This window comes from Cuculus canorus, chromosome 25 (genome assembly GCF_017976375.1).
Source record: "Cuculus canorus isolate bCucCan1 chromosome 25, bCucCan1.pri, whole genome shotgun sequence".
Classification (NCBI taxonomy): Eukaryota; Metazoa; Chordata; class Aves; order Cuculiformes; family Cuculidae; genus Cuculus; species Cuculus canorus.
Window position 1 is genome coordinate 603,438 of NC_071425.1, and position 21,696 is coordinate 625,133.

General features: G+C 60.1%; 1 protein-coding gene and 1 long non-coding RNA gene across 3 annotated transcripts; one reads left to right on the forward strand and one right to left on the reverse strand.

The window, feature by feature from the left end:
- Nucleotides 1–623: 623 nt before the first annotated feature.
- On the reverse strand, nt 624–14,783 carry NGFR (nerve growth factor receptor). Its single transcript, XM_054088647.1, has 6 exons — nt 14,212–14,783; nt 10,722–10,863; nt 6,330–6,689; nt 4,545–4,788; nt 3,688–3,848; nt 624–3,612 (listed from the first exon to the last, which is right to left on the reverse strand). Exons 1-6 carry the CDS (start codon nt 14,254–14,256, stop codon nt 3,311–3,313), a joined length of 1,254 nt encoding a protein of 417 aa, XP_053944622.1. The 5' UTR covers nt 14,257–14,783; the 3' UTR covers nt 624–3,310.
- LOC128854606 (uncharacterized) lies at nt 10,871–19,919 on the forward strand. Of its 2 annotated transcripts, XR_008453588.1 has the most exons (5): nt 10,871–13,208; nt 14,776–14,977; nt 15,119–15,321; nt 16,153–16,379; nt 17,176–19,919. It is a non-coding gene; the product is annotated as an uncharacterized LOC128854606 (long non-coding RNA). The 2 variants fall into 2 exon arrangements; XR_008453587.1 differs by having other exon boundaries at nt 14,776–15,321.
- Nucleotides 19,920–21,696: the final 1,777 nt, after the last annotated feature.

The following is a 21,696-nucleotide window of genomic DNA, read 5'->3' on the forward strand; positions in this document are numbered from 1 at the left end:
GCTGAGGGCAGCACTGCTGGTGGTACCAGGGAGCAGAAATAGGCACTTTGTGCCCAAAGTGGCAAATGCTTCAAAAGAAGTGGACTCAAGCCTTTTAGTGCTCTCTTACAGCAGCTGCCGTAGCTAGGAGGAGGAAGCTGCCCTCCTTTTTCTGGGTTTTTCCCAACTTTGAAGGTCTGTCCTACACCCCGGCTGTGCTGTTCCGGGGAGCAGGGTGGGAGTGTGATGGGCGCTGCTGGGAGGACGCTCAGATGTCGCCCAGCACCCCAGGGAATGCTTGTACAAAGCTGGATGAACCCCACGAAGCTCCCAACGTCACGGTCCTGGCTGAGGTCTGAGTCTCCTCCACCAGATAAAATCAGACTTTACATTCCTGCTGTTTATAAGGTTGAAATAGGAGGATCGGGAAGAAAGAAGAAAACAAAGCACCCTTGAAGGCTTTGAAGCCATCTTTCCCATCACAAAGCTCGTTTTTCAGGGCAGGGGAACCACGCAGCACGCCAACGTAGTGATGCTCTTTATTGGCATCCGACGGATACATAAGCAGAGCTGCCCACCCGGCCGGCGCGGCCGCCCACGCCCCCCCGTGCATCCCCCATCTCATGCTGCTCACACCCCACCCACAACCCCCCAACTCCTTCTACAACGGCTACTTCTTCATCAGAAAACTCCCTAATAGATTGGCATTGGCATTACCGGGGGTGGGGGGGAGTGGAGAAACACAGGGGTTTGTACAACAGAACCATTAGAAAAGGACACACAATATACGATGGGCACTAACTTTGGCTTGGGTTTCCCTCCCTGTTTGTTTTTTTTTTAGTCTTATTTGTATTTATTTCCTGCAGCCGGGGATTTGAGGCATCCCCCCCGCTTCTCTTTGGATGCTGAGTTTGTCTCTGGTTCCTCAGCCCTGAGGAAATCCCTTTGCTATGGCAATTGAAACCTGAGACCATGGCAATATTGTCCTGAAGAGAAGAAATTCCCAGCTGGCACAGTGTGCCCAGGTTGGCTTCTCAGACCGAATCAGGCAGTTCCTTTTGCTTTTGATCCGGGCACTTTATTCCAGTCGCCCTTAGTCCATCTTAGAGCCTCCACCACAAAATAGAGACCAGTGGAGACAACCTGCCATTGTTTAAAATCATCTAAGAGCATCCCTGTGGGTGTCTGGTCTGGAAGGAGCCGGTGCCCCAGTGGGGGGGTCGTAAGCCCCAGTCGCCTGCTTCAAGTGGCAAATCTAGGACAGTTTCCTTAGATTTTAGTCATAGGAGAGGGTCAGGACTCGGACATGGGACACGCAGCCCTGTTAGGGCCAAGAGTTCCAAACCAAGGGGTTTGGCATGGGCAGCCAGCGGCCAAAGTGTCACCGGGGTTGTTCCTCCGAAGGGACCTTTGCTCTTTTGCAGCACGAGGGCAGGAGGCATTGAATACCCCATCCTGGAGATCTGGATTCAGCCTGGCCTGCTTCACAGGAGGCAAAATTCCCAAAAGCCTTTGAAGGTCTTGGGCATTTGAATCCTATCGACACAGGCTTCAGCCCCTCAAACATCTCCAAGCTCTCCCCGTGCCGGGAACAGCCAAATCCTTCAATTTCCCAAGTTCTTCATGGATCTGCTGTGCCGATTTTTGGGGTCTGAATGTTTCCCTGCCTCCTCATGGAGTCTTTAAGGCCAGAAATGAGGTGGGACTGGAGACTTGGGCTGCAAAACGAAAGCTCACCTTGCAGGGGGAAAGGCTGTGAGGAAGAGCAGAGGGGCTGGGTAGGCGCCGTCACCCCGCGCCACGCATAGAAACATCAAGGAGTTAGTAAAACGACACGGGATTATTTACAAGTCTCGCTTATCTCTTTAAAGAGGAGAAGAAAATCACCTTCTGCCTTCAGGAAAGAGTTTCTGGCTGAATCCAGAGGCAAAGAGGGAGTCCGTAGGCACAGGCGTGCCCAGCACCAGTGCTGTGCACCAGCTTGCTTGCAGTCCTTCTTCTGCACAAGGTTTGTGATGCTCCACACGAGGAAGACGCCGAAGCCATAGCTGCGTTGGGGACATCGCCCAGGACCACACTGGCTGCTTGGTGGCAGCTTGTGGGGGTGAACCAGTGCTTGCCCACCTGGTGTCTGCTCTCCAGCCCCACCCACGAGTGAGCTGGGTGCTGGGCAGGGACCTGATATGCCAAGAAAATGCACTTAGAGCTCTGGAGACGTGGAAATGGTGAGTGGTGTCCTCTCCCTCGTGGTGGGTGCGGGCAGAGGGAGGTGCGGGAGCCACCCAAAGGGTGGTGGCTGGTGCACCAAGGGTGGGCAGCACCTGCTGCACGCCCCGACGGAGGCGAAGGGCCTGCAGGGAGCAGGCACGGGTGTTTCTGAGCACCCCATCACAGTGCTGGGGGGGAAGGAGCCCTTTCCAAGCAGGGGGTCGGAACCCTCAGCCCAGCCAGGTCTGTTGGCAAACAGGGACAGTGCAATCGTGGCAGGGTGGCTTCGCTCCTGGGTTGGAGCAGTGCAGGGACACTGGGAGAAGGATGAGCAGAGCCCTTTTGTCACGTCCCCGCTGCAAGCAGGCACTTCTTCAGCCCTTTAGAGCTCCAGTGTCCTCCTGTGGAGCTCCAGTGCTGGAGAGGTGGTGGTACCACATGCCTGGTCCCTGACGGTGCGGTGGTCCTGGCCACTTCTCACAAAAACCAAACACAGAGCGTGTGCGGGGGCAGTGCCCCCCCGGATTTCACAGTGTCGGTTGGGCTGCTGGAAGGCAAATCCTTTCCCCGAGCCGTGGGACCAGCCCCCTCCCCAGATCCTGGGGCAGCAGCTCCGGTTCTCTCCGTGCCCATCCCAGCCCTGCCCTCCGCCTGCGGTTTGGGGGAAGCAGCTGGATTCCAGGGCACTGGAGGGAAGCAGAACAGTGGCAGGGTGGGCCATGGAGGGAGGGCAGGAGGAAGAGGAGAGCTGGAGCCCTGAGGAGGAAGGACGAGGGGCTGGAAAGGGAGAGAGGAGAGAGCTGAGAGTGCGGTGCTCATTCCTGCATCAGTCCGTCCACCCTCGCGGGGCTGCAGAGGATGCTCCAGCGGCAGATGGGCTTTGGGTGTGGAGCGGGACTGAGCCCACCACCCATTCTGCTCACGGGCTGCCGGGGGGAGGCGGCGTTGGGAGGGGTCGATACCGAAAACAGGAGCTCAGTGCATACAGGACTGTAAATTGAGGGGGCCCGGGGAGCCCCCGCTTCCTTCCCACCCTCCTCTCCAGGGCTCTCAGTGCCGGGGAGGGGGGAGCTGAGGGGGCAAAGGGGGAAGGGGACCCTGCGGGGCCACCCCGGGCCACCCTTCAGACGGGGGAGGTGGCGGTGGACTCGCTGTACAAGCTCTCGGCGATGTCCCCACGCTGGATCTTGCGCAGGGCGGCGAGCAGGGCGTCAAGGGTGGCCGTCTCCTTGGAGGACCAGTCTGCCAGGAGAGCCCGGGCAGGCGATTCCTCCTGGGTGAAGGAGTCTATGAGGTCCTCTTTGTAGCCCAGCTCCCCAGCCAGCTGCCTCCACGTCTCCTCCGCAGAGCTGCCCAGCAGCTTCTCCACCTCCTCCTGCTTGCTGGGTGGCAGGTTGGCATAGAGGTTCCCATCTCCCTTGGGCGCTGGGATGGATGAAGGAGTGTTAAGCCCATCCCCAGGGTACCCCTGCCCACCCTGCAGCCCCCACTTCGCTCTACCTGGCCCCTGGGTGCTCTGGCTGGGAGGCTGCTGGTCGTGCAGGCTCTGGCTGTCCACCGAGATGCCGCTGTCGCTGTGCAGCTTCTCCCCCTCAGGTGAAGGCGTCTGGTTCACCGGGCGGTTGTTGGCCCCTTGCTTGTTCTGTTTGCAGCTGTTCCACCTGCAGAGAGAGGAGCCGGGAGGTGACAGCCAGCCGTGACATCTCCAGTGCTGGGCGCAGATTTGTTGCTTTGTCCTCCTGGGACCACTTTTCCCAGGGAGAAGTGTTTCTTCTGCAGCTTCAACCACTCCAGGATGGATTGGTTTAAGTCGGCGCTTCTGGCTGGCAAGGGGTTGCCAAGCTCCTGAGCTTTGCAAGGGACCAAGGCAGAGCTCCCTTCCGCATGGATCTGCTGCAAGAGTGCAACTGTGCTGCTGGAGTTGGCAGGTCCCGGGGCTGCCTGTGGGTCCCCCCTCACCCTTGGGGTGCCTCCAGCCCCCACCCCACCTCCAGGGGTGCCTGTGCAGGGCCAGGTGTGAGCCCAGTGCACAGGGATGAGCCGCTGAGCATGATCGGCCGTGACGGCCGCCCGCAGCGTGCCAGAACAAGCAGGGGCCGGGCAGGGGGGCAGATCTGCAGCGAGCGCTGGAGGGGCACATGGCACGCACCCACACCCTGCTGCCACCTCCCTCTTTCACCCATAACCACCTGATTTCTCATGCATTTTTGGAAGTCTGGCTCCCCTCACCCAGCCTGGTCCCCTTCCCTTCCTCGTTGGTGACAGCTCCAGCTGTGGGACCTCCAAGGGGGGACACAGACAGTTTCCCAATACCCAATCCTCTGCCACAACTCCACAGCACTGTCTTGGTCCCTCACCTTTTGAAGGCGATGTAGGCCACCAGCCCCACCACCACGGCTGCCAGGATGGAGCAGTAGACAGGGATGAGGTTGTCAGCAGTGCCGTGGCTCACGACGGGCTGTGAGCTGCCCATGACGGTGGTGACGGTGTCTGCCAGGGTGCTGGGCATCACCTCGGTGTTGAAGGGGTCTCTGGTGACAGGCTCGGGGCTGTCAGAGCCCACCGGGGCTGGCGCGTATGTTGTCCAGCGAGGATGGAGGTCTGCCAGGCAGGAGGAGAAAAGAAATGAGAATGATTTGTCACGCAGGCAGCCATGGCTTGCAGCGCGTAAGGGACAACAGTGTCTGCAGGGATCTTCATCCAGAGGCTGTGGGGCTCGCGGAGGTTCCAGCTGTGCCCCATTCCCTCGCCCCCAGGCTTGTTCTTGAAAACCACCTTGTCTCCTGGCCCCATACAGCACCGTCCGCCCTGGTCCCCGGGACAAGCTGAAGCCATCCACTGCCCCGAACGGCCCGGTCATGGCTGGACACAGACATGGACACAGCTTTGTAAGTTCTTCTCATTCGGCACTGGCTTTGCTCGAGTCCTGCAGCTCTTTACCACCACGTGCAAGCTGCGGGCTGAGCCCCGAGCTCCCATCGCAGGTGCCGAAGTCCTGGATGTGGCCCCATCCGCCGTGCGTCAGCACCGCGACCCGCACGAGGCTCCACAGCCCGCCTGGAGCGGGGCTCCCCCGCTGCCAGCACCACCACGGCCTGGATTTGCCCCTTTCCCAACCCCATTTGGGAGTCACCCCGATCCTGCCGCACCCAGGCGTGTCCCATGGAGCGGAGGAGTCTCTTCTTGCCCCGGGAAAGCGCTCGCGCCTGCCCCATGCCCTGCCCTGGGTGCCGGCTCCCTCCCAGACCCCCTCGCCCCTTCCCAAGGGTTGTCCGTGCCCGCAGGAGCCCCGTGAGGCCATTCCACCGCCGCCGGCGTGGCGAGGATGGAGCGGGTGCCATGGCGAGGAGCTGGCCTGTCGCCCGCCGGCCCTCCCGGCCGCGGCCCCTGGCTGCACCCCGCTGCCCTTCCGGAGGGGGCCCGCGGCCGCCTGACAAAGCTGGCCCTGTGCTCCTTGACTTGTGGCTCCATTTACTCGACCCCTTCAAGAGCGCTGCGCCAGCTGCCCCCGCCCTGCCAAGCGCCAGCCGCCGGCACAAAGCGCTTTTCTCCTTGGCAGGGAGCCGTGCCGCTGCCGCCAAGGATGCCAACACGGCCGGAACAGCCCTGCTGCTCCTCGGGGGCTGGCTGGCACGGCCGGGGGCTGCTGCCGGTGGATGGTGCTCCCCCCTTCCCCAGGACACCGAACCCTCCTGGGCTGCGGGGACGGCTGTTCCGGCATGGAACTCCCGGCAGAAACCCATCAGCTGCCAAGTGTCTGAAGGCTCGGGAGGCAGCGAGCGCGGCATGGGAGACTGGTGAACCTCTCGGCTCTGTCACTGCTCCTGGACACCAAAAGCCACCCAACAGAGTGCCTGCACTCATGGCAGTGTCCTGCAGGATCTCGGGCACCGAAGTCTCTGGAAAGGGCCGGGCAAGGGAGGTGAGGGCTGATGGGCAAGCGCTGCCTCGGTAGGAAGCCATGTGCTGCAGTGCCCGAGGGCTGGGGGTCTCAGCTGGACACGAGGGTCCTCTCCTCTCCTCTCCTCTGAGCCCAGGGATGTGCCCCTGCCCCTCCAATGCTGTGCTACAAAGGGAAACTGAGGCAGGCAGCACTTCTGGTAACCCTCCGCAATTGCTGTCCCTGGAAAAGACAGTGTTACCTCTGCATTCGGCATCCGAGATGGCCGTACACTCCTTCACCAGCACCTCATTCTCCTCGCAGGTGGTGCAGGGCAGGCAGGGGTCCACGAAGTTGGCTTCGCTGGAGAAGGTGCCCTCGGGACACTCCTCGCAGACCGTGTCCTGAGAGTCCTGGCAGGGGAACATGAGCCCGAAGCCCACCTCACACACCCGGCACTCCTTGCAGCTCCCGCTCAGCTCATCCTGGTAGTACCCATAGGCGCAGCGGCACACGGCATCGTCCGACTCCACGCAGGGCGCGGACATGCTCTGCAGCCCCACACACTGCGTGCAGGGCTTGCACGGCTCCGTGGCGCTCACTGTGTCCGAGTAGGTGACACCTGGCAAGGGACAGAGGGTGAGGTGAGCGGCGTCCCCGTGCAGCATTCCCATCCCTCTGGCACCTTTCCTCCCAGGCACCACCTCCGTCCCCTCACCAAATGGGAGATGGACTTGTGCAGTGGCTGCTGGCTGGGACCATCTCCCCTTTCACCATCTTCTCCAGGCCAGAGGGAGAGGTGTGTCCCCCTGCAGCCCCCCAACACCACTGAGCATCCCCCCACCCCACAGGTTCCACATCCCATTAATGGCTTCACCCTTCCTGCAGCAACTCCCCAGCTCAGCACCGACCTGGCCTTTGAGGTCCAGCAGCCTGGGCAGGGCTGGATGCTGCCCTCAATGGACCCATCCCGTGTCTCCGGGCAAGCATCCCTGTCCCCAGCAGAGCACCATCCTCTTTTTTGACCTCCAGATTGTCCCCGAGGGCATCCTACAGCCATCACTGCTCCCCAGCATCCCAAAAGCTTTCTCTTCCACATCCTGCTTGAGGGGTCCCCCAAGGCATCACCTCCTCAGGGCATCACCTCTTCTCGGCCGCGCTGGGCATGAGTTCCAGCACTAATTGCTGACTCTCCTCTGACCCCGGAGCTTCTTGCTCTCCGGTTTCACCCTGCAGGACTGACTCTGCTGGGGAAATCAATCCTTCTCCCACAGCCCCGCAAGCTGCCCCCGCATCCCTCCCTCCCCCTGCCCGCTTCCAAAGGTGTTTGAAGATATTTTTAGCCCGGGCAGACGGGTCAGCTCCATCCGGAGGGCACAGCTGCTGTCCCTGCATCCGCTGCCGCCCATCGATCCCTGCGCTGCGGCAGCGCCCCAGCTTCCCTCAGCCGAAACGCTGGGGCAACGTCCAGCCTGCTTGAAGGAGAAGGTGTCAGGCGGATGCAGGGCAACCCCTCCGCTGGCCCTGCTCCTCGGAAGGCAATCCAGCTGCGTGATGATCCCCAATTACCTGCCTGTCCCCGGATGATCACAGGAGATGGTGATTCCCACCCTCAGTGGCCTCCAGCCCCCTTGGATGGCCAAGGAGAGGCTGAGCCATGGTCAGGCTCGGGGCAGAGCTGCTCTCGTGCTTAATTTGTAGGTGTTTTCAAGACAGAGGAGAAGGAAGAACTCTGAGACTCTGGTGATGGGCAGACCTGGCATCTTCTGTACAGCGGTGTGGGGTGGAGGTGGCATCCAGCTCAGTGACTGCTTTCCCACCGTGCAGCAAACACTGAGCAGTGACAGCTGTGACATTCCCCTCCCCAGCATCTCCCCCGTGCCTCCGTCTGGGTGTCCTGCGCCCCTCTTGGAGCTCAGTGCCCTCCCTCAACCGCGGGGATGAACCCGCTGGCCCCGAGCTGCCGCCTCGGCTCTGCCCCTCTGCCTGCCCGGTGCCCGGCTGCGCCTGCAGAGCCGGAGCAGCCCCGGGTCAGCCGCCGGCGTGCACAGCTCCCATTAACCTGGACTCATCCTTTGCATTATTCTGAATTATTGATAGCACCATTAGAGCGGGGAAGTGGCCAGGAAAGGCATACGGCTGAGTGGGCACATTTTCAGTGGCAGCAAGGTATCTGAGCTGAGCAATTACAGCTGAGATTCAAACGGGGCCCCCTCCCTCCTGCCCGCAGCGGTGGAAGCTGGCGAGGGGGATAAATAAATCATGAGGCAGCAATCAGAGGCGGCTGGCAAGGGGGGCGAGAAGGAAAATCTAGAATAAAAAAAGGCCGTTGGCCACTGGGGCTGATGCAGAGGCCGCTTCCTCCGGCCCCACGGCTTTGGCAGAGGTGGTGCTTGGGTTGTAGCAAATTTTTCCAAAACAATTTGGCTGGTGAATTGGGAAAACATCCAAGGGAAGAGCTCGGAGGCAGCCCGGGGTGGAGGTGGGGATCTTGCAGCCCAGGGCCGTGCCCACATTCCTCCCCGCCGGCTCACGCTTGGCACGCAGCGCTTCGCTGGGAGCGGGGCTGCCTGCACCTGCCCAGCGCCGGCAGGATTCGGTGTCAGACCACGTCCAGAAGGACCGATTCCCCATCCTGGTGAGGGCTGATGAGTAGGGTTGCACATCTCCTCTCCTCACCCCAAAATCCCACTCAGCTCAGAGGGAGCCGGGGGACCATTCGCCCCCTGGCAGTGCCTGTACTCACGGTCACCCCTGCCCAGCAGCTCCTGGGGATTTTTCCGTGCTGCCACTAATGAACTGCTGAGAGGCTTCAGCTGGGGCAGGGCTGCGGGATTAAAGCAGGAGGCTCTCGCTCCAGTCTTGGAGTAGTGAGGAGGGTGGGTTGTTTCTTTGGTGCTGCCTCTTATCAGAGTGACAGGGGTCTGATCCTGTTCTGGGTAAGTGGGGGGACCCCAGGGCAGATATGCCAAAGGAAGGGGTCCAGGGCTGTGAGCTGCTGGATTGGGAGGCAGGAGAAGGCTTGTGGGGGAAGCTGAGGTGTGGGGAGGGGAGCTGGTGATCCCAGAGCAGCTGCTTGGGGGCCAGGAGCACTCCACTTTGCTGGTCCATCAGTAACAGAGCTCAGCAGGGCACAAAGTGCATTGCTCTTGGTCTGTGTGCGATGCTGGGAGGTGTCACAGCTGCAGCACTTGCTCCCAGCTACTCTCACCCGGCTGGGATGGAGGAAGGGGATGGACCCTTTTGTCCTGGTGCTTTCTAGCTCAGCTCCCTGACCTAGTGGAGCTGCTGCCTGATGTTGATCCTCCTCAAGCCCCACAAAAATGCAAATGCCTGGCCTGGGGCAGGGTGGGGCTGGGCAGGACAAGCTGGGATGCAAACCAGAACAGGGGCACCTGTGCCCTGGATAATGCAGAGGCTTCCTGCACCCAGGTCCTGGTCCTGGTCCTGGTCCTGGTCCTGGTCTCTCCATAATCCTCCGGGGAGGGTGGGAACTCCCTTCAACCCCCCCCCCAACCTCCCTCCAGCCTGGAAGTGCAGGGGGTTACGGGAAAACTCTGAGCATCCCCAGGGGAACAAAGCAAACCCTCTGGATTTACACGGCCAGGAGATGAATCCTGACTCCCTGGCCAAGTCTCTGCAGAAGGGCTCGTGGGGATGGGATGGAGGGTGCAGTGGCTGCTCTGGCTCCGAGCCCCCTGCCCAGCGGGGTTATCCCGTGCCCAGCCCCAAGGCTGCAGCCGGTGGGATTTGGCCCCACAGGCAGGAGCTGGGAGGGTGAGTGTTCATCAATTTTTGCAGAGAAGCAGAGCTATTTTTAGCTCTGCTCTGTCCCCTTCTCCCTGCTGGCACTCCTCTGCTTATTCTCCTTCTCCCCACTGAGACTTTGCCTCCTCTTTGCTCCCCGAGGTCGTGATCTGTCCCTTCCCCCTCTCAGATCACATCCTGGGAGCAGTCTGGGTTTGCCTGGTGTGGCTTTTCCTACAAATGCTTGTCCTTAGCTCTTCAAAGGCTTTGCAGCAGTAAACTTGAGGGGCAGATTGCTTATGCCTATCATGGCATTGTTTAAACCGTCATAGTTGGACCTCTTCATTCGCAGACATTTAAGCAGGTCTCCAGCACACATCTCTGGCTGACGTTTATGGAGTATTTGACACAGGCAATGTGCCCGGGGCTGGCCAGGAGAGCACTGCTCCCCTCTCTCCTGGGGACCTGGGTGATTTGCTTCTCCCCTTTCAAACTTGCTTCTATTTTGCAGTCTTTGCAAGGTTTAAAGAGAGAAAAACATAGAGGTGGCTCATTAAGAGACATCCCCATGGCTGGGCTGGAGACCGACACGCAGGCAGCCTGGGGAGGGAATTCTTCAGAGACAAATGTTGGCCAAGGAGCCATCAGGAGGAGAACAGAGTTGGAAGGGGGATCTGCAAAGGTGCCGGGGGCCAATGGGTCCCAGAACAGGGCGAGCTGCTGCATCCTCAGCTGGGATTTGCAGGGTAGATGCTTTGGAGAAAAGCTGGAAGTTAACGTGGTATCAGCACAGAGATGAGTGGCCTGGGTGGAGCTGATGTGCGCCAGGGCTGTGCATGGAAAGCCAGAGACAAATGGCACAAATCGTGCCCAGGCAACACTTCTAGGAGGGAGAAAGGGTACTCACTGTCCAGGCAGGGCTCGCAGACAGTCTGGTTGACCCCACAGGGCTGCACCACCCCCTCTCCCAGGTTGCAGGCTCTGCAGCACTCCCCGCTTGTTGTGTACATCTTGGTGAAGCACTTGTCCTTGGAGCCGCCGGCGGGTCCCTGGGAAAGAAAACGGAGCCAGGAGGTGATCCTTGTTATGGGACCCTCCCTGCGAGGGCAGGCGGAGAAACGCATCTCCTCCAGGTAGGTCCCTGCTCTGGGGTGGACACCAAACTGGGGCTAAAGGGGTCTCCCATCAAATACAGGTCCCAGGAGAAATTACTTTGCTCGGCCAAACACACTCATCAAAAACCTCTGTGCAGTGGTGCTGCTGGAGGGGATCCAGGAAAGTCCATGTCTCCACAGCCCAGGCCAGTGGGTGTTTTTTAGTGGGGATGTGGGTTTTTCTGTGTGTTTAAAGCATTGTTTGCCTTTGTCATCTGCATTGTCTCCTTGGAGGCTGCTTTGCCATACGGAAGGGCTCAGCCCTTCCCACTGTGGAGGAAGGCAGGGCAGTGCCCACAGCCTGGTGGCAGCGAGATCTGCCCGCCGTGAAGGAGGGCTTGGAGACCTTGAGTGGCAGCTCCGCACAGCGCTCTAGCTGCGCATGGGACTGAAAATCAATCCCCATGATGGAAATAAAGACTTTGAAGGGAGCACCGAGACCTTCAGCAAAGTTAGTGTCTAATGGAAGTAAGCGTATCTGCTTATAAAACCGTCATCACATGTGGAAGCAATAAACCTGCCATGAGCGCTGGGCTCAGAGCTGCCCTGCACATGCCCTTTGCAGCCTGGGCAGCGGCGTGCGTTTATGGGATGGCTGCTCCCTGAAACACCTCCTGGCTCCCCAAAACGCCTCTTGACTGGGGCCGTGTCATGCTGGAAGCATCTCTGCCCGTGTGCAGGGCTGCTGAGATGCTTGTGGTGACCTGAGCTCTGCCAGGGCTCCTCTTGCTCCTTCTGCTCGCAGGTGGGTGTTCTCCGGGGCTGGACCATCCCTTTGCCATTCAAACAAGCCTGATTTTGGGGGGAAGGAACTCAGCCAAGGCTTGGAGGAGCTCCCCCTCCCCGTGCATCTGGACGCCTCGTCAGCCAGTTGGCCGCCTCCTTGCACAATGCGGCGTTATGAACTCGCTGTGCATCATCCGGCAGCATCCGGCCCGGCTGAGACAATGGAGCGCCAATTATAGGCATCTGAATGACAAAGTACTCCAATTACCCTGCGCTTGAAAGCGTGTGCTCTCCTCCCTGGCGCTGCTTTGCCAGCGCAGGCTGGCAGCCCTCTCGGGCTCTGGGACCCAGCCGCAGGCAGGAGGGCTTGGGGTGTCCCCAGTACCCCCAAATGACAGATGGGAAATGGGTCTGGGGGTGAGAAAGGGGCTTGCTTTGCAGTGGGCTGGCTGCGCATCCCTCCTGGGAGGCAGATCCAGCTGTTGGGGCTTGGCAGCAAACCTGTTCGGGGCTCACCCTGCTCTCCATCCTCCGCAGCCCCGACTTGCACATCTCCCTGGCTTGGGCAGGGGTCTGTCCTGCTCCCCCCTCCCCGCAATAGCCGTGAGCGGGACTGGGGGAGCAGCCTGGCTATAAATAGTGCTGAGGAGGCTGGGATGGTGCAGCTGGGGCGGCAGCAGCAGCTCTCCCACGCCGCAGGCAGCTGCGAGCGGCTCCGCGCAGCCCCAGCGATGGGACCCAGCCACGCTCCCTCTGTGCGAAACCTGCACCCCTCTGGCCATGCACCCCCTCCCCACAGCGCTGCCTCCCCCTGCCCAGTCACCCCTCTGCACTCCCGAATGTTGTAGAAAACGCAACTTGGAGCCCCAGGTGCCGCACACCCCCCTCCGGCTCTGCCTGCGTTTCCCTTTTGGATCTGCGTTTCCCTTTTGGATCTGCGTCTCGAGCACCGAAACCCCCACAAAGATTATGGCAGTCCCAAGAAGGGCACATGGTCTGCATTAGCCCACTGCAATGTGCGCGTTATTAACACAACTCCTGTTGACAAAGCCGCAGGTATTAACACCATAAAGCATTTTGACAGCTGGACCGAGGAGGGGGGGGCGCGGCTGGAGGGTGCGAGCAACACCTCTGTAAGCTTTTAATTGCTTTCTGAGTTGTGTCAGGGAGATTTGTTTTGTCCCAGCAGGCACCACCAGCTGAGGAGATGGCAGCGCAGGAGCTCGGCACCATCAGCTCGGAGCTCTGGCACAGAGCATCGCTTTGCGCTGGAGCGGGGAAGGGAGGGGATGGCACAGCTGGAGAGCGGCCCAGGGGCAAGTCTGGATCCGAACCGCCCGTGAGCCTGACAGACGGGGTCTGCCTTTCCTGGCAAAGTACCGTCTCTGGGAAAAGCCAAACCCCCGGCTCTGAGCGATCCCCAAACTCCGGGCAGCAGGAAAGCCACGTCTGAGCTCTGCGGGTCCTGCCAAGTCTCGGCACAGCGGGACGGAGCTATCGGCCAAGCAGCGCAGGTAAAGAGCCACGAACACGGGGTGCCCGGGGTCTGGGGGGGGCCTGGCTGCGGCCACAGCTGTGGGTGCACCTCTGGACATGGCTGGTTCCCCCCACGAGCCCCCCTCAGCCCCTCGCCCTGCAGTGACCCGGGGGCAGATCCAGCTCCAGGACAGTGGGTGTCGATGGTTGGGCTCAGCCCTGACGGGGGAGGGGGCGGCTGCGGAGATGCGGGGGGCTACCAGAGGTGAGTGATGCCCTGAGGTGAAATCCCTTGAATCCATACGGCTGGGACAGCTCTCACCTTTCCTACCACCCACCCTCCGCACGAGCATCCCCGGTGAGCTCGGCCAGCCCGGTGCCGTGCCCGGTGCCGTGGGCGCAGGGGGCACGAGACCCTCCGGCACAAAGCCGCCAACACCGCTGCTCTCCTTACTCTGCACGAAACCACTAAAACTCCAGCTCTAACATCCTGCTCGAGAAGTGTCTGCTGCCCGGGGAAACCTCTGGGACCCCATCAAATCCCACCACAACAAAAGCCCCGGTTCTGCCCCAGCTCGGTGGGTGCATCCCCCCCTCTCCGGGCATCATCACCAGCACCCCCGCCCTAAGCGGGGTCTCACATGCTTCTCTTCCCTCCTCTCCCAGGAACAGAGGGTCTCGCCCTGCGCTCTGGGCAGCGAGAAGGGAGCTGGGAAGATTTAGGGAAGGTCCTTGGGGAGATCTTGGGGATGAGGGACGGCAGGAGTGGGGGTGTTGGGGAGGCTTCTTGCCGCCCCCCCTTGAGTCAGCGCTCTGCCATCCTCTTTTCCCCTGGGTGAAAGGGATGACAGCTCAGCGCAGGGGGATCACAGGGGCAGCACAAACCATCTCTGCGGGACCCCCATCACCACCCGCCGCCCCCGGGCTCCCTTTCCTCCGTCCCCAGGAGCGCTCTGCCCCCTCCGGGCTCTGCCCCCGCGGTGCCTCCGGGCTGAGCATCCCGGGTCCCCGCGTCCCCCCCGGCGCTCGCCCCGCACTCACCGGCGGGAGCAGCAGCAGCGGCAGGAGCAGCAGGAGCCCAGCCATGGTGTGCGGGTACCGGGGTTTTCGCCCCCCCGAGAGCCGGTGCGCGGCCGGACTGCCCTCCCTCTGCCGCCCACCGCCTCGGCGGCAGCCAGAAAAGGGCTGCAAGTCCCTCCTCCTCCTCCTCCTCCTCTCCGCCCCCGGAGCATCACGGCGAGCTGTCGAGCCAGCACCCTCCTCCGCCGGCACACAAAGCCCGGGCCCCCCCGACCCCCGCCGCCCTCCCACCAAGTGCTTTTGGGGTGCGCTCCCCCTCCAGCTGCTCAATTATTCACGCTTATCTATCGTCTCCATGCACGCTCCTCCGCTGTCCATCCATCTGTCCATCCATGCCTCTTCAGACCCTCGATTATTCATGTCCATCTGTCTGTCTCCGTGCACCCCCGGACTATCCGTCCATCCGTCCGTCCGTCCGTCCCTCCCTCTCCAGCCCCTCAAACACCACATCCCTCTGTCCGTCTGTCCCCACACCCCTCGCTCCCACTCTCTGTTTGTGTAATGGATTCATTAACGATCTTGCAGCCCCAGCGAGGGGCTCTGGGCAGGTCAGCGGCCGTGGCTGGAGGGATGAGGCTGGGATGGAGTGACCAGACCTCCTCCAGCTGCGTGGGACAACGGACAACACCCCACGGGTGCCTGGAATGGTGAGACCCCCGGGATCCAGACCCCAAGGTCTGTCCCAGCCACCAGGTGACGCGGAGCAGCGCCCAGCGAGGAGCAGGAGGTGATGCTGCGATGCCCGGAGGAGCAGCCGCCTGCTCCTCTTTATAAACCAACCCTTGGCTGTAACAAGAACCCTTACTGAAATTCTTTGGTCCCTAAAAATCTCCTCACATGCCACTCTCTTCTGTCGCAGCCCTTCCAGCTTCGGGCAGGACGGCTCTGCCTGGTGCCCTGCCCAGCCCAGACCCCACGGGGATGGGTTAAGCTGTGCGTGAGAGGGGGCGCAGCTGGAAATGTCACGGCCTGTCCTTTGTCCCAGCGAGGCCGCTGCTTGGTGTGTCAGCACCAGAAATGCTCTTTGTGGAGCTTGCTGGAAAAAAAGAAGTGGGTTTTCTGGTGGCTTTGGTAAGAGAGGGCAGCTGGAAACAGCCCAGATGCTGTCACTGGCCCTTGTGGTGGCTCCTGAGGCTGAGATGGAGCACAGATGCCTTCCTTCTCTGGCTTTGTCCAGACAATGGATTTGTCTTTGTGTCCTGCCAATATCGGGTGTTTTGCCACCTGCCTGGGCTCTGCAGGTGCTTTTGGGGCTCCTCACAGCAAAGCTCAGTCCAGCCTCTCCCACCACCCCAACCACCGTCGCCCCCCCATCTCCAGGCAGCCCTGCGGGCTCCTCCCTTGGGTCACATCATCCCCTCCGGGCAGCAAAGCAACCGGGCTGAGCACCACTCCGCTGGATTTCCTCTCAAAACCCAAATTATCAACCTCCTGAGGTGCACGAGGTCGCTGCTCCCAGCCGGCTTGCACTGCTCCACGGGGCAGCCGGGAAGGAAAGTCCCTCGTTGCCTTTCAATGAGATTAAACTGAAGCTGAAGCTGCTGTTTGTTCTCCATCACGGAGCGCGGGAACACATGTGCGAGCCACATGGCGATGGGTTCGCGGGCCAGAAAGCTGTGCCGGGGCCAGGTGGGGACGGGGCAGGATGCGCCCGGGGCCGTGGGACACGGGATGCCCACCCACCGATCGGACGGGCAGGGAGGGAAGTGATAAGCCAAGCATCTCACACTCCTTTTAACGCACGGATGAACGGAAGCGCGGCAAAGCCGCCTGCAAACACATGGCGGGGCTGGGGGAGCAGCCAGGGGTCCCACGATGAATTTGCCTTTGCCGCCCCGCTGCAGCGAGCAGGGAACCCAGCTGCTCTCGCTGGACCGCTCAATCAATCCTCCCACGGCGCAGGGTCTGCGCTGCGCCCTCCCGCCGTGGGATGCGCCATGGGATTCAGGGTTTGGGGCAAGCGGTCCCTGAGCCCCCCGGTACCACCACCTCGAGCGCAGGCACCGCGCAACAGCCCGATGGCACCGTGGGAGAAGCCAGCGGCGGCGATGGAAAGCTGAGCCCGGCAGACGGAGGCGGCTGCTCAGCTGGGCTGCATCTGCGCGAGGCTGGGCCGGTGGCCAGCCAAGGTAAGTGAAAACTGCTGCTCCCGTGCTGGCCCTCCGCGGCTCCTTTGGTGAAGGCACTCGCTAGCGCTTTTCATTAAATTCCCTGCACAGTTTTTTTTTTTTCCTGTCCCAAAAAAACCCTTATGGCCCTTTCTTGGCTCCACGAGATGACAAAGAGCCTCTTAAAAGTCTGCTGTCACCTCTTGGAATTAAAACCAAAGGCTCCCCGGGGTTTATGTGCTGGAAGAGCATCCTCAGGCTGCCGGTGGCACACTCTGCTCTATCGCAACCCCCAAGGTCAACCACAATCTCCATCCACCTGCAATCGCCTCCTCGCGCCGGAGCGTGGCCAGTCTCGCTCCCAGGGTGGTTGGTGGCCATCAGGAGGGCCCAAAATTGGGTCTCAGCGATGCTGCCTACCCCGCTCTGCCACGACGGGATGATGCCACGGGGCCGGCCAGCAGCAGAGCTGGGTTTGCCTGGCTGGGATCAGGCTGGGAGTGGGTTGGCCACAAGGTTTGTAATAAGAAAAAGAGCTGCCGGGATTCTTGCGGTGTCCCTGTGTCCCGGGGGGGTCGGACCGGGAGGGTCCCCACCAGACGGGAAGCGTGGGGCTCCTGGCTGCTTGGCCACCAGCACCCAGACGGCATCGGGAGACAGCCGCGCGCCAGCACACCTCCTCGCCCCGAAAAGGAGGAGGTTTAATTAGCAAACGCCCAATTACAGCTTGGTGAAATATTGCATTAGGTCCTGTTCAAGGACAGAACACGCAGCTTCCTTGGAACAACCATCTCTCCGTGTCGTTATTTTATTTCAGACTCATCCAGGGCTTCTCCCAGCCGCCTCCAAAGGCCAGAGGTGTCCAAGCAAACCCGGGTGATGCTTCGCCCCTCTGCCACCACCCTCGAAGGCTCCTCAGAGCCCTCCCAACAGCACAGGTTGAACACTGACTGTGAGCTCCTGCCGTCAAACTTTTTACTGATTTTACTAAAAAGCCCAGGTAATCCTTCTCCTGACAAAGCCAAAGACACAGTAATGGGAAGTTATAAATAACAATGAATAAATAATAGTCATTGGGAGAATTTCATCCTGGCTGCTGACGGGATGAGAGGAGGAATGAAGGGCTGCGAAGAAAAGCCCAGGGTGAGGAAAGGGCCCCTGTCACCCTGGTCTGGGGGCGTTCTGGGAACAGGGAATGGGGTCTGGAGCCCAGCTGCTCCGGGGGAAGGCAAGGGGGACCCTGAGCTGCCCATGTTGTGTTGGGAAAAGTTCCTTCTGAGGGGAAAGGGAGGAAATTTGATGTAGAAATCGGGCTCTGGGGTTATTGCTGTCGACTTCAGCAAGGGGCTTTGCTTCGCTGGGAGCCATGGGAGCTTTCCTCGAGGGACAGTCCCTGTGGCAGGGGAGGAGTTTGTGGCAATAAGGCGCCTTTCAGAAAATTAATTGTATTTTTCTAAAGGAAAAAGGGACTAGAGAAAAAAAATTCATTTTGTTTGAGCTCTCTAGGGCAGCTTTGCTGAGGAATTTGCACTTGGCCACTTGGCAAGAGCCGAGCCACGTCTGGCGAGCAGGAAGCCGAGGGCTGCCGTGGTCCAAGGGCCCTGGTTCTCCCTGCGATCAATGGGATTTGGCCACTTAAAAGCTTTTAAGGATGGAGGCCAAGGTCTGCTCTCGTGCAGCAGGCGCAGGGGCTGCTCCGCGCTCCCATCCTCTGCTCTGCGCCTCTGCCAGCTCTGAAACCACCCATTTGTTCTCCGTGGTGCACGGATGGGAAGCTCAGCTCCATCCTGAACCGCAATTTAAAATGTGCCGAGCAGCTTCCCCGGCTGCCGCGCAGTGAACGCCGAGTGGCTCCGAGCTCGTACGCCCACGGCAGAGTTTTACCATTCAGGGGAACACTGCTCTCTCGATTTAGATGGCCAGGGAGGGATCGCTGCTGATACCTCCCCCTTTTCCCTAACTCGAGCCCTGTGCACGCTCTTCCTATCCGTGCTGCACGTCAGACGCCCGCAGCCTTTGGAAAACAGGGAATAACTTGAAAAACCCATGTCTGTGCCCTGTGGGGAGCAATTCCATGGGGCTGGGGCTCGGCTGGACCACGGCACCCAAAGCAGATGGTTCAGGCGCTGCCACCCCGGCTCAGGGTGGGAGATGACAGCGTTCCAGCGCAGGTTGGGTCAGGATCAAACCGCAGCTCCGGTCCTTTGTGTGCATCGGGACGGATGCCGCCCACTGGGGTCAGCAGTGCCGGCGGAGCAGGGAAGCGTGGAGCATCAGCGGGAGGATGTGAAGGGTTTGGGAAGATACGGGGCATGTGGATGGGTGTGGGTTGGGGCTGCGGGACCGCCCCAGTGCTGTCTTGGGGGGCTGAGCGGCGATTTCTCTTGGGTTTTGGCCCCCAGACACCCTCAAGGTGACAATATGGCCCAAAATCGCTGCTGGGCTCCTACCTGGGGGGGATCAGAGCACCCCGAAAGCACAGCTCCGGGGTAGGAGGGATCCAGCCATTCCCCAAACTCACAAAAACCTGATTCCCATTACTATCAAAGTGTCCCAATCTGGTTTCGATTACACTCCTTGATTTCCATGGCTGTAATTTCTCCTAATGCCTCTCCATCCCGCCCCCTGCCTTTTCCACTGCTAATCCCTCGCCTGACGGCTCCCAGCCTCCTGCCCGGTCCTTTTTTCTCCCTTTAACTGTCTTTCCAGTGCGATCCATCACCGGGGCGGCAGCGAGGGGGGACTCACGGTAGCGGCTGAGATGAAACTCTGGTTCCTTATAAGGCCCGAGCGGCGGAATCGCCGACAAGCGGAGACTGCGATGTTGGAGAAATTCAATCCCTCTCGGGATGGAGCCATGGCAAAACTGTGAGACAGTAAAAATAGCTGTGGTTCCTCTCCCTGAGGAAGAAGGAAGATTTTGGACAATCTAAAATAACCCTGGCAGGGCCAGGCAGGGGGGAGGAAATCGCTCCTCGTGGCACCAGGAATAAAGGACGTAAATATGTCAGCGGCAGCAACATTATCAATATTTCTCTGCTTAAGGCATCGATTGATTCCACATGCCAGGGGCAGCGCTGGCTTTCTTCTCACCAGCCTGGCTTTTGGGAACTGATTGATTCACTTTGGTTGCTGATGGATCAAGAATTCTGCTGTTAGGAGGAAATGAATGTCAAATCTGTCCTGGCATCGGTGAGGACGGAGCGAGGCAGGAGCTGGGCTCGAGCAGGATGAGTGTTTGTTTTCCTTGACTCATAGCTGGGCTTGTTGCTGGTTTTATTTTTATTCTGGAACGGGACATTTGTTTTAATTGCTTCAGTGCTGACCCTGCTGTGGGATGCTTTTCCAGCTGGTTTTCAGAGCGTGTGTAGCCCTGACAACATCCAGGGTGGGTTTTGCCTCACTCTTCCTTTCTCCCAGCATCTGGCCCACGCCAGGCAAGGACAACAGTAGTGGTTGTGTTGGAAATATCACATCTAACTCTGCCATGCCTCAGTTTCCCCGTGTCTAAAGCAGGGATGCTAATCCCTGCCTCTCTCACAGATACCCAGAGGCCGGTTCTTTTCCGAGTGCTAAGAGACACTGTGGCTCTTTTTTTGGTTTCTTGGTGAAACTGGGATGTCGGTTGGCAGGTCAGGGTGGTTTCCGCTCTGCTGGTCCTGGGTGATTTTCAGGCTTCATACAGGTGAGCGGGCACGTTGCTGTGAGGACGGGGCCATCTCACCACCCCAGCAAAGCTTCACCCCCGCTGCTGCCTGCTCCTGGCTGCCAGGAAACAGCCGAGGCTCCCATTTGGGGATGAGATTCCCCTCTTTGCCCCCAGAACCTTTGCTCCCAGAGTCATGAACCGCTGCCCACCTGCACGCTTGCACCGGCCGCTTCCTGCAGCTCGACCCCGTCGCGCTTCCGACAGCAAGATCCATCGCTGCGGCCGCCCCGCTGCCCATCACTCATCCCGCCTCCCCAGGGCACTGGCCCTAAAGGTTGCGGGTCTTTAAATCACCTTCATTTCCCCTCGTCCAGGCATTTCTGGCAGCGAGCAGAGGAGGGGTGGCGGGTTTGGGCAGGAAGAAAGGGGGCAGGAGCCGGGGAGGGGGGTCCAAGCCCTTCCCAGAGCCTGACGAGGTCTCTTCGAGGCTGGTCCAGGGAAAAGCAGCTCCAGCAGCGCTGGGATGAAGGGGTGAGCCAGCCTGCTGGTTGTCATCTGCCAGGATGTGCAGCACAGCTGCAACGCTCCAGCCCCGCTTATTTCCCTTCTCCCTGAGGTCCCCCGGGTCCCCTGCTCAGTTTTGCTCTCGCTGAAGCCAGTGGTGAAATCTTCATCGGCTGCTGAACGGGGCCGGAGCAAATGAAATGTTCCATCCTGTCCCCGCAGAGCATCCAGCCCAGCGCAACGCAGCACCTCATCCCAGCCTGGAGAAGGGAAATGATGAATCCCTCCCCCAGGGACCAAATTAAGCTTTTACTCCGGTGTTTCCTCAAAGCCAGATACTAAACAGGGAAATAAACTCGGCCAGCTTACAGCTTCCTAACGGACTCGCAGCGACTGCCCATCCTGGCAGCCAGAGCCCTTGACCCGAGCGGTGCTCGGCTCATGGTGAACGTGGGCAAAGGGAGCTCAAACATGACCCCATTTCCTCCTTCATACACCCCAAATCACACAGCCCCCAAGCACGGAAGCAGAGAGTGGGGCTCCATGGCATTGGGGCATTCCCACCTCCTCTGCTTTGGATTAAAATGCAAAATATTTTAGAGCATTTAGGGAGAAACAGGGAGCTAGGAAACCCTTTGTTTTCCTGGGATGATGATGCTGTCAGTGATGTCAGCTAACGAGGAGGTCTTGTGCGACCCTGACGGCCTCAGATCACCACGTAGTTCCTCCCGCCCCGTCTCCCTGATGGATGGCCCTTTCCCAGCACCTTTAGAGAGGCCAAAAGGTGCCTCCCCCTGGGCTTTGGGGTGACTTTGGGTTTCCCTGGGTTTGGGGATGCTCTTCCACCCCACAGGGTGAGCAGGGGTTGGTGCTGCTCTGACCGCTGGGTCTCTACAGCCCAAATATCTGCTTTCATCCATGGATGTGGTTGTTTTAGGGGCTGCCTGGCCACGTTTCCCTCCTCTCCACTCTGGTCCCTGCTCACCCTGCCAGACCCCATCCACCTGCGTCTGGAGCACTGCTTTCCAGCATCCAGCACTTTCCTCCCGCCCCTGCCTGATGCTCTCCCGGTGCAGGGGGTTTGACCCTAGCAGAGCCGTCAAAACGGGTTCCTTCCAACCCCAAAAGGGAGAACAAGGCAGGCGAGGAGGCCCCGGCTGCGCGAAGCTGAGCTGCTGTTGGAGA

Excerpts from the sequence above, each read along its gene's own strand:
- NGFR (XM_054088647.1), bottom strand. The coding sequence starts at position 14,256 with ATGGCTGGGCTCCTGCTGCTCCTGCCGCTGCTGCTGCTCCCGCCG. Across the intron at positions 10,864-14,211 it reads CGCTGCTGCTGCTCCCGCCG|GGACCCGCCGGCGGCTCCAA; the intron begins GTGAGTGCGGGG and ends TTTCTTTCCCAG. Across the intron at positions 3,849-4,544 it reads GCCTACATCGCCTTCAAAAG|GTGGAACAGCTGCAAACAGA; the intron begins GTGAGGGACCAA and ends CTCTCTCTGCAG.